Consider the following 10,975-nt stretch of genomic DNA (forward strand, 5'->3'; position numbering starts at 1 on the left):
TTCTTATTGGACTAACAATATATATAAAAGACAAGCTTTCGAGAGTGAACCTCTCTTCTTCAGGTCAGAAGCAATACTAAGCAACATGACAGTTTGTCAGTTAAGACAGGAGAAAGCTGTTAGAGGAGGGGGGGGTTAGTGGGGTGTCATAAATGTTGGACCTGGGAGTAAAAAATGCCTCCTGATAATCAAAAGACAGAAAAAATAAATGTAGGATGACAAACAAACCCTAAACAGATCAGAGATATACAACATACATGACTATTGGGATGTTCTGTAGATTCATAAAAAGTTCTGGTAGTGTGTCAGAAAACCAGAATCCACATTAAGTCCCTCCTTTATGGTGTTGAAATGTAAAATCATTTTCATCTCAAATGTTTTCCTTTCATGAGAGTTTTTAAATTCCCTTTTAGCACTTTAATATTGAGGTTTTGGATGGAGTGATCCTTCTTGGAGAAGTGATGCATATATATTTGTCATCCTATGTTTATTTGTTCTGTCTTTTGATTATCAGGAGGCATTTTTTACTCCCAGGTCCAACATTTATGACACCCCTCCCTCCTTCCCCCCCTCTAACAGCTTTCTCCTGTCTTAACTGACAAACTGTCATGTTGCTTAGTATTGCTTCTGACCTGAAGAAGAGAGGTTTACTCTCGAAAGCTTGTCTTTTATATATTTTGTTAGTCCAATAAGAAAGGTATCATTGCACACTGCAATACGTTTTTTTTTTTACGTCTTGTCTACTGGACTAATATGGCTTACCCATTTATATTGCACTATATATATAGCCACAGTGCATTAGGGATGCACCAATACCATTTTTCCAGACCAAGTACAAGTACTGATACTTGTCCAAGTACTCACAGAGATGAATCACTGATACTTTTTTAAAATTATTTTTTATAGTTTTTCTAAAACAATACAGACTAATGATTTCAGGACAGTGGTGGAGGGCCAGGGCCCAGACACAGCTGCAAACTCTGCAACAGTGGTGGTTTTCGTGAAAATGTCAAGTATCAGCACTGGTATCTGAACTGGTATCTGTGCATCCCTACTCAACTGCACTTTCCTTCTAATGCTGTTCACATAATAAAAAGATTAGGTAATAGGTCATAAGACTTTCACTGTGGTGAAGAATAAAAGTTCAGATTAGCTGATGTTTCCCTTCTGAAGATCATAATGTTTAATTTTTTCTGCAAAACTGTTGCCATTTCTTGTTTTTTACAATTTTGTGTTTTCATTCATGTATTTTCCTGGATAACATACATCTAATTTTTTGCAGAACATTTTTTGCAAGAAAACAGTAAGTTAATTCCATCTGAAATATTTCCTTACAACGTACAGTATATGTGTTTAAATATCTTAAATTGTTAGGGAAAACATAGAGCAGCAGTAAACACCACCTTTTGCATGTTATTTTGAGAGCATTGTTTACATAAAATGTAATCTAGAAATGCAAGCTTTATTCAACCGACCCTGCCTAGCTTTTAAAAATCCTACATCCAGGGTCCTGTAATAGAATATAGTATTACCCTCCTCTTTAAAGGCACGTCTCCTGCCTTCCCTTTCTTCCAGCACTGCAGCCTCCATTAATATCTTTGGCATTCAAGCCTCACCCCCCGCTGTGCAACATGGTTGCATCCTCCAACCCTTACGAGACTACAGGATGCAGCAGTAAAATAGGATTCGAACAGTGTTGAATGCTGAAAACAGACAGAGACTGCAGCGTTGGGATGGAGGGAACGAAGGAGACATGTGCCACTGGAGAGATGAGTATACCTCTTCTATTGCAGGTTATTGGATTTAAGATTTTTGAAACATGACAGGGTGGTTTTAACTAAAACGATGCTTCTAAAGATACTTCTAAAATATGTAATTTTTTTTCTGTCTTTATGTAACTACATTTTAAGAGGTATTGGGATGCACCTGACAGGCATGACAATCTGTGTTTTTTTCCATTTACAGAATCGCTAACAGCAAATTTAGGTGAGTGTTAAGGAAAATCTAAAATACAAAACCTAATTAATTTTTGCAACAAATTTCTAATATATTTAGCAGTAAGAAAAGGTTGTTTTTTTCCACTAAAAAAAAATCAAACCAGTTTTGAAGTCCCTAAATTCTATTTCGAAATATGTTTTAGGAACATCTTCCTCTTTGCTCAACTCCATAACATGGGGGAAGTGAGGTATACTGCATTGAGCTGATAACTATGTTTGAGATTTTAGTCCTGCATTATCATATATAACTATATAAAACCAAGAGGGGACAAATAAAAAAGTTAATTGTTTGGGTTCACATACACTTTAACTAGAACAACTGCTGTATCGTATCTGCATAATAAAGATGTCAAATTGTCAAATGAAGAATGCAGCTGTCAGGATACCGTGCACGGGTGTCCCCACACCGCATACAGGTATCTATGCGGGAGGACCAAATGTGTGACCACAACCAGACAATGCTTATGAGTATATAGTTTATTCCATACACTGAAAACAAGTAACCACACGCAACTAATAATAGCCAACTAAAATGTGAAACAACATAATTACACACAAAAGGTAACAGGGCAAGGGGACCTGGGAAGCAAGGCCACACAATGGGAGCCACGAACCAATGGTCAGGGTACAAGGAGGCACCAGGACTCAGGACTAAGAACTCAGGATTTAGGACTCGGGTAATGGCGACAATATTGTGGCCCCAGGCTCACTGCAGGGAGGGATTAAATACCCTCCCAGATCAGCATCAGGCAGTGCCTTATTGCGGACACCTGCAGGTGAGCCCTGGAAGTGCAGGACCTGGTTCCAGAGTTGCAGTGCCACCTGGAGGCGCTCAGGTCCCTGACAGCCACTGGCTGCCTGGAGACACCTGCAGGGGAGCACTGGAACTGCCGGATTACCTCCAGTGCCACCTGGAGGTGTTCAGATCCCTGACAGCAACTTAGATATATGTTACTAAGCCCTGCTTAGAGTTCAACTCTAAGAATATTGAGGCCAATTCCACTACATATATTCAGTGATGGAGTGTTGTGAATACATTTAATTATATATATAGATATTTGAATTGGTAGAGATAATTGCATGGAGTTAGATTGATAGTAACAACTTCTTTTTTGCAACAGGAGAAGTATCACAAGAAAAAGGTAAATCGGTTCCTTTTTTATTTAAATATATTATTATATAATTTGAACCTATTGTTTTATCTGCCTAGCGTTCTCTGATAGCCAAACCTGAAAGAGTACATTCGTGTACACCTATCATAAGAGAGAAATGCAGGCTGCAATGGATTACCTTGGGTAAATAACCATGACAACCATGACAAATATGTGGTTTATATAACACAAATATAGTATATTAAACCTATTTTATATTTATAAAGAATTGATGATTAGAAATTGTTACTGATTATTAAAAGAGTAATGTTGTATTCATAATTAATTAATAATAATAAAACAAATTTGTGTACATAGGAATATAAAAATGAAAAACAGTAGATGTATGCCATATAAATATATTCATCCAATTTTTTATATAGATAAACAATTAATTCATATAATAATTATAAAGTAGGATTGTATTTTATGGATCAGTGCTGTAATATTTGCAAATTATTTTAAAAAATTGTGTCCTGACATAGCTAAGATTTATAAAATGAAAATGAATGCCTTAGTTAAATGTTAGAGCAAAGCATTTTGATTATGTTAATTTATAACCATTCCAAGCTGCTTCCAGGTTCTAAATGTGCTACAAATAGGAAGAGTAGAGCAGCAGCAATTTGTACAGTGTTGCTCCTGTTGCAGTTCTGGTACTTTGCTGAGAATGAGAGTTGCAGCTCACACCAGTGTTGTTTATTGTGACTGGAGTTGCCTTATTGTTCTGATATTTTATATTTTATTTTTCAGAAAACTTACTGGAGGAAAAAGGCAAGTTTAAGTGTTTTTGTATATGTTACAAATTTAAATGTAAAGCCTAACTATGCAATTGCCAAATTCAACTGCATAATTAATTCAGAGTCTTGCGGTCTGCCTGTTCTAGTTTTGAAAACAGGTCCATGGAAACTAGGGTTGCCACCCATCCGGTATTCACCCGGATAGTCCGGGTTTGGAATCCTGTGCCCTGGTATGAGCAATCTGAGTCACTGGGGGTGATTTACTAACCTAAACACACGCACGCACCAGGTGCGTGTGATTTTCACACAGCAAAACTTATTTATCAACCAAAAAGTCACTAAAAGCATATTTCCACATATATGCCATATATGGAAAAATCATGCACATGATGCATATATAATGCTGCTTCACAGTTTAGACAAAAATGGTTAGCTCATGCATTTACATTCCTGCATTCATCAACGCAAGCAACACAACATAGAGCTAATTTACACAACATCACCTTGCAATTCATGGTTGGCTTTGCACAACACACCTGCTGGGTGTGTGCACACTACAAAGGTGTTTAGATTCCACCCATAGATCATGCTGGGAGGGAACACACTACCGAGGTGTATACATGTTTGTGGTGTGTTTATAAGGTTAGTAAATCAACCCCACTGAGTCCCTCGACTGTGTGGTTCGACCGAAGGGCTCCGGCAGCCGAAGTGAGACGAAGGATCAGCCGAAGCTATGGCTGGATCCTTTGGCTCCTTCGTGAATAACCCTCTAAATATCATAATGAATTATACAATTATACATCACCTTGGGATACTTTAAAACCATTACTTTAAGAACATTATTTGCTTTGTGATTGCTTGTCATTGTAATTGATAAATCAGTTACCACAGTTACATTTTATAATGTATAATAATATTGAACTAATTCCATTCTGAAATATATAAGACATTGCCAGTTTTACTGATTTATACAGACATTGATTTGCCATTGATTAGGCACAATGAAATGGAATAGCTTCAATAATCTTTTGTGTTTGCATCTGATTTTTTGCAGATTCCCTTTTGAAAAATATAGGTAAGATATATTGTACCAACTCAAACTTAAATATAACTTTCACTGCAGTTAAGTACTTTTACATAAGTACTTTTGTGTAAATCTGACCCCCATGTAGTCAACACTAGTGTGGTAGTAAAATAATGTATTTCTATTGCACCACTGCCACAAGCCTACTCCCCTTCCCTTGAATAGTCATTTCTTTTTCCCTGTGGTTCTCTTTCATTATTCTTCATTGTATATATATATGTATTTAGCCAACGAAAACCCAAGTGGTTTAAAAGTGTTGTATATTTAACCACTTGTGTACTTTGGGTGTGCAATATATTCCATGAAAAACTTAAATGAAGTATACAGAACATACATCGCATGCGTCCCTTTGCCACTGCTGTTGCTCCACCACTCTTGCTGGCAAAGAACAGCTATCAAAATGACAGCTGATACTTGCTCTCAATGATTGCTATGTAAAGCGGAGCTGTTCAGGAGCTTTATTCAAAAATACAATGTAACTACATTATTGTTACATTGAATTTTCTCAGTTTCATTCGACTGAAGATCAAAGAGGTGTTTTCTGATTCTGCTCATGATTAACGAGATTCAACTAGTAAAATACATGTATTATTATTTTTTATTAACCCTTAGTTGACCCTTTAATCAGTTCTAATTAACTCCTCTTTCTCCCCTAAGCTATAATTGTTTTTAATTTTTATATTAATTTTATTTTTTTAACTATGTATGTTTATACTTTTTTCCATTCTTTTCATTTTTATTTGTTAATTATCTTTACACCCCATTACAAAAATAGCAAAATCAAGGGGAAAGTATTTTTTTTATTTGCAAATAACTTTGCATTGCTTTGTACAAGAATCATACTTTTTTATCATTATTCTTATAAGTAGGACAAATTATAGAATAAAATGTACACTTATTATCTACAGTATGACTATCTGTTTTAAAACAAACACTAAACGTAAAAAAAAATTCATTTTTAGGCGTTGTTATGTCTCTTGGTTTATAGATTGCATAGAGAATGAAATAATTTTTGCAAGACACGATTAACAAAAGAAATCCATGTTTGTCCAAGAAAAATTGATACATGTAATACTTTAAGTAATGACAAAGTTACTTTAAGTAATGACAAAAATACGTAAATATAACTCCTGCGCTATAAAATTATATATAAAACTTTACACCAACCAATCAGTCAGCACTTAAATGACTTAGCTCCACCCAGCGCATTGCCATCACCAACATGTCCCTCTCAACATGTTGCATCATCAGTCGACTTCGACTCCCCTCGAGCTAAGACTCTAAGTAAGAGGAGGTTACTGATACAAGCATCCCTAGTATAATCCGAATGGCTGCTAATATTGTGCACATGTGAAGTGCACTGAACATTGTGAGCACGTTTTAAATTGTGTGGGGGAGCTGGGATCATGTCAGGCGGGTAGTACAGGAATACAGAATAAATATATGACGTCCAAAGGATGAGAGATAAGTCATGTGGAGGTCGACTGGGGTATGACCTCACACTGATTGCAGCAACCACAAAAGAGTAAAATGATGGTGTAGCTAATTTCTAGAGCATGTCTGCCAAGTTACCCAAAGTGGTAAATATGAACTATTCCTAAAAAATACTTTATATTTTCCAGCTTACAAGAATACATATTTATCTGAAACTTTCTTCTATTTTTATCTAGTATTCCTGTCAAAAAAATTTCTATCCTCTCTTACTTGGTTCGGAGGTATATGCTCAATAAACATACTCCCATACTTACCCAATTCAGCAGGATTCTGGTGCTCTGTTGCTGCACAGCTGGTCCTATGCCTCAATCTTCCTTTCTAACATTATCAGGAGCCGGGTGTATCTTTTTGGGACTTGCAGCCGGCCCCTGATGACATGCATGTGCTGTAATGCATCATCAGGGGCCAGCTGCAAGAACCAGGAAGAGATAGCCACACCCCCCCAGTGATGCAAATGTGCTGCAATGTATCATCAGAAGGCCAGCTGTAAGAACCAGGACGAGGCAGCCGGTCCCCTGATGACACTCCACAGGGCATGCGTATTTTGTATTGATTGGATAGAAGCCTCTTGAGATGCACAACGTGAGTATCCAAGAAGGCTGTAGGCAGCTTGGGGACTATGTCATTCTCACCTAGTAAAGAAATCAGGCAGCATGCTTAAACATTTTTTAGATTTTGTTTATTTTTGTGATTGGGTAAAAGGAGAATGGAGCATTAACAAAATGGAAAGTAAGTGTGAAGAGTGAATGACCAGGAAAAGGAATGCTGCACGTTCTCTTTCAAAAACAAGGAATTACTATAGTCTAGAAGATAAAGCCAGTAAGGGAAAGAGTAGTTATATGATTTTGAGCAAATAAATATGTCCATAATAGCAATTTGTTGATCCTCATAATAAATGCATTAATATATAAAATTCCATAGATATTGCACTGAATATGACTATGTAATTTATGATTATTATTTTGAAACTATGTGAAGTAAAGAATCACTTATTATTCTCATCTTTGTATCTTAACAGAAGACCTCTCTGCAGAGATTGGTGAGTACAGCAACATTATTGACTGGAATTTTTTAATTTAAAATTCATGAAGTTTATAGGCTGCTCATTTACCTTCCAACATTTTCATTTCAGAGTGGAGAAAACGGTACAACTACAAAAGTGAGTAGACATTAAAAAAATTATAAAAACATCAACTAGGTTCCCATTTTTTTTGCTAGATTGTCTACAATATTACATACTTTCATGTCATAAACCTTTATCAAAAAGCAGATTCTTTTTTTATGTCACAATAAGGAAATACCTGAAAAATGAAAAAAAAAATACGTTGAAAAGCCTTTTAAATAGACCCCTACAGCAAAGCTGGGACAAGGTCCTCTGGCACCCAAGAGGAGGATGCCAATTGTACACCCCAAGCTAATAAGAATGGACCTTGCTCCTCTGAATGTTCAGTGATTTGACCAGTTCAGTGTGCAGAAATGACAGCCATTGTCCACTAGTCCTAGAGTTGCCACCTCTTAGTCCATGGAAAACCAAAGAAGATGGGGAGAGGTGTTGCAGTGTGATTTATTCATAATCAGCATGTTATAACAGAGCCAGGGTTTTATTAACATTATTGTAACCAAATTTCTTCTTACATTTAGGAACATAGTTTAATACTCATGAAAAGTCCAAATTTATTCTGCGATCTGTTCCTTTTTATAAAGGCAGTAGAGTTATGTTTCTGTTACAAAAATTTAAAGATACATTTAACGTCTTCTGCTGCTGCCCTGTCCAAGCCATGAAGTCATTTTAAACTGTACTTCATCAAAAAATGATCTGAAGTATTCTAAGACCTAACTGCGTGACTAAATAAAGAGGGTGATGACCACCTGTCATTGACATACACTAAATTACCAAAAGTATTGGGACACCCCTCCAAATCATTGGATTCAGGTGTTCTGTGAAATTCCTTGCTACTAAATATTCCACGGTCAACTGTTAGTGGTATTATAACAAAGTGGAAGCAACTGGGAACAGTAACTCAGCCACATATTTTTGTTTTCTTTAATAAGATTGTGCATTATTTATAGTGGTGCTGATGGTGTATAACAGGAAGGAAAGTGTTTTATACTTGCAGCTTTATACAAGTTCTTAAAACCGTTGTGGTACCTTGCAAGGAGGTAACTGGAAATCACAGGGCCCCGTAACCTCTTCTATCGATGGGCCCGCCTCCTCTTACATCACTGGCCCCACCTGCTCTTAGGTCGCCGGGCAGTGATGTAAGAGGAGGCGGAGTTGCACTTAGGCAGGCCCCGGCTCCTCCTTCACTGCGAACTCTGTCCTCTTCTGCCGTAGCTGCTGGCTGTCACTGACACAACTCCGCAGCGGCTGTGAGGGGAAACGCCGCTGCTGAGCTGTGTCAGTGACAGACAGCACACTTACATGCCATAGCGACCCAGGCGGCCCACACAGCATCAGGGGGAGGCCCTGGCCGGGCCCCCTGTGCCGGGGCCCCATGTCGGGCGCCTGGGTCACTATGGCGATTGTTACGCCACTGGAACCTTACATACTCAGTGGTGCGGGTTAACTTATACCGTACAATAGGCTATAAAATGTGACTTTGTTGATTAATGATTCATTCAAATTTTTGCAATTCCTATACCTTGTAGGCAGCTCAGCTGTCATCCAAGCTTATCAAAGTCCCAAGCAAAGGCTCCTATAAATTATTTTGTCATATTCAGACTTACTTTCTTAGCATAACTCATGTTATACTGTAACTGCTGCATTTGGACAATCTGTTGAAGTTGATTACCATATTTCTCCTTTAACAGTCCTAGTGAAACTGGATCCAAGAACAGCTCACCCTTTGCTTGTAATTACTGATGATTTTACACATGTAAAACATGGAGAAACTGAACAAGAGCTGCCTGATTATCCTGAAAGGTTTAGCACCAACCCATGTGTGCTGGGAGCAGAAGGGTTCACTTCAGGCAAGCATTATTGGGAAGCAGAGGTGCTGCAAGGAGGTGGTTGGGATATAGGAGCTGCTAAAGGTTCAGTAAGAAAAAAGGGCTGGATCAGATTATCCCCTAAAGAAGGAATATGGGCCATGCGACTAGGCCAAGATCAGTATCAGGCTCTTACTGCTCCTTATAGCACCCATGTGCCCATCCGTGACAGAGCAAGGAAGATGGGAGTCTACCTGGACTATGAAAATGGCCAGCTATCATTTTTTAATGTGGACACAATGAAACATATTTTTACATTTAAGGATGCCTTCACAGAAAAAATCTACCCATTCTTTAATGTCTGGTACGAAGGACTGGAAATCAAGATGTCGAAAGATTTTGAAGATGAAAGTTGATTGAAGGAATCTCAAATGTTAGCAACACACATTCGAGTAGTTTTCACCGTGATAGTTTTTTGTTGACTGGGTGCTTAGGATTTATGCTTTCTATTTATTAGAACTATTACGGCTTGTTCCATTACCTGAACTGAGCTGTGTTGCGCAATGCAGTACTGATACAAAGACAAGGCAAATAGCTTTGTATTCAGTGGCTCCAGCTCACAGCAATGCCCTGTGTTGGTGTACACTGGGAAAAAAAATAAAAGATGTTGCATTTTATCACAGTGCATTACAATGCATAGTAATACACAATATGCCAAACACATGACTTTGTGCTTAAACCCAGGAAAAAAAGCACATTAACACACCACAATGAAGGGCATATATCAAAACTGGGGCAGACAAATTCTGGAGCAGCTGTGCATGGCAACCAATCAGCTTCTACCTTTCATTTTCAAACCTTAACTGAACAAACTGAAGAGAGAAGCTGACTGGTTGCCATAGGCAACTGCTCCAAATTCCAGTTTTGATAAATACCCCCAAGTGTGTTTAAAAACTGCATCATTATAAAAATGCATGCTGGCACATGCCCACACACAATCAAGCATGTTAACTTATAGTGTCTCTACGATGGATGTCTATACAGACATTTGCAGTGAATGAACATGCTTCACATAGGCTGCCTCATGCTGACATCTCTGGCAGTATTGTAATGCTGTCTCCAGGCTGTAAATGTAGCACCAAATCAAAGCTATTCATGTAGACCGTGCATAGTGCAAGGAGGGTGTGAAAAACGTAATAAAGTCTATCTCTGGGAAAATACTCCCCTTGCAGTGGGGCTGTCCCCTCACTGCAATGATTAATTGCTCTTTTAGATCTAAGGTGGTGGTGGGGAGAATCTGCATCATCTCCCCACCCAGCTACGGCTCTGACTCTGGCCGGCGTCCCACCCAGCTCCTGGGAACCTGACATCACTGGTTGCCCAGAGCTGGACGGGATGCCGACTAGAGCATCCCAGGTTGCTAAGAGTTGGGCAGGGAGATATGTATGGCCCATACACATCTCCCCATCCGGCTCTTAGCAACCTGGGATGCCCTGGCCCAAAAGGGGGCGGCATGCACACTGCAAACATTGTGCAGCAGACTGGCCATGCTGCTCTGCCTGCTGACCCCCCCCCCCCCCCCCC

General features: G+C 38.5%; 1 protein-coding gene across 1 annotated transcript in view; it reads left to right on the plus strand.

Annotated features, from left to right (window-relative positions):
- The window catches only part of LOC108798264 (butyrophilin subfamily 2 member A1-like), a 31,039-nt gene extending 21,232 nt beyond the window's left edge, over window positions 1-9,807 (plus strand). The window contains exons 6-13 of the mRNA XM_018569997.1: window positions 1,283-1,303; window positions 1,966-1,986; window positions 3,119-3,139; window positions 3,899-3,919; window positions 4,940-4,960; window positions 7,482-7,502; window positions 7,596-7,622; window positions 9,275-9,807. Of these exons, the coding sequence (XP_018425499.1) occupies window positions 1,283-1,303; window positions 1,966-1,986; window positions 3,119-3,139; window positions 3,899-3,919; window positions 4,940-4,960; window positions 7,482-7,502; window positions 7,596-7,622; window positions 9,275-9,807 (686 nt within the window). The remainder of the gene's footprint in view (window positions 1-1,282; window positions 1,304-1,965; window positions 1,987-3,118; window positions 3,140-3,898; window positions 3,920-4,939; window positions 4,961-7,481; window positions 7,503-7,595; window positions 7,623-9,274) is intronic.
- The last annotated feature ends 1,168 nt before the right edge of the window (window positions 9,808-10,975 follow it).

This window comes from Nanorana parkeri, unplaced genomic scaffold (genome assembly GCF_000935625.1).
Source record: "Nanorana parkeri isolate BGI_ZX_2015 unplaced genomic scaffold, ASM93562v1 scaffold1440, whole genome shotgun sequence".
NCBI classification, from domain to species: domain Eukaryota; kingdom Metazoa; phylum Chordata; class Amphibia; order Anura; family Dicroglossidae; genus Nanorana; species Nanorana parkeri.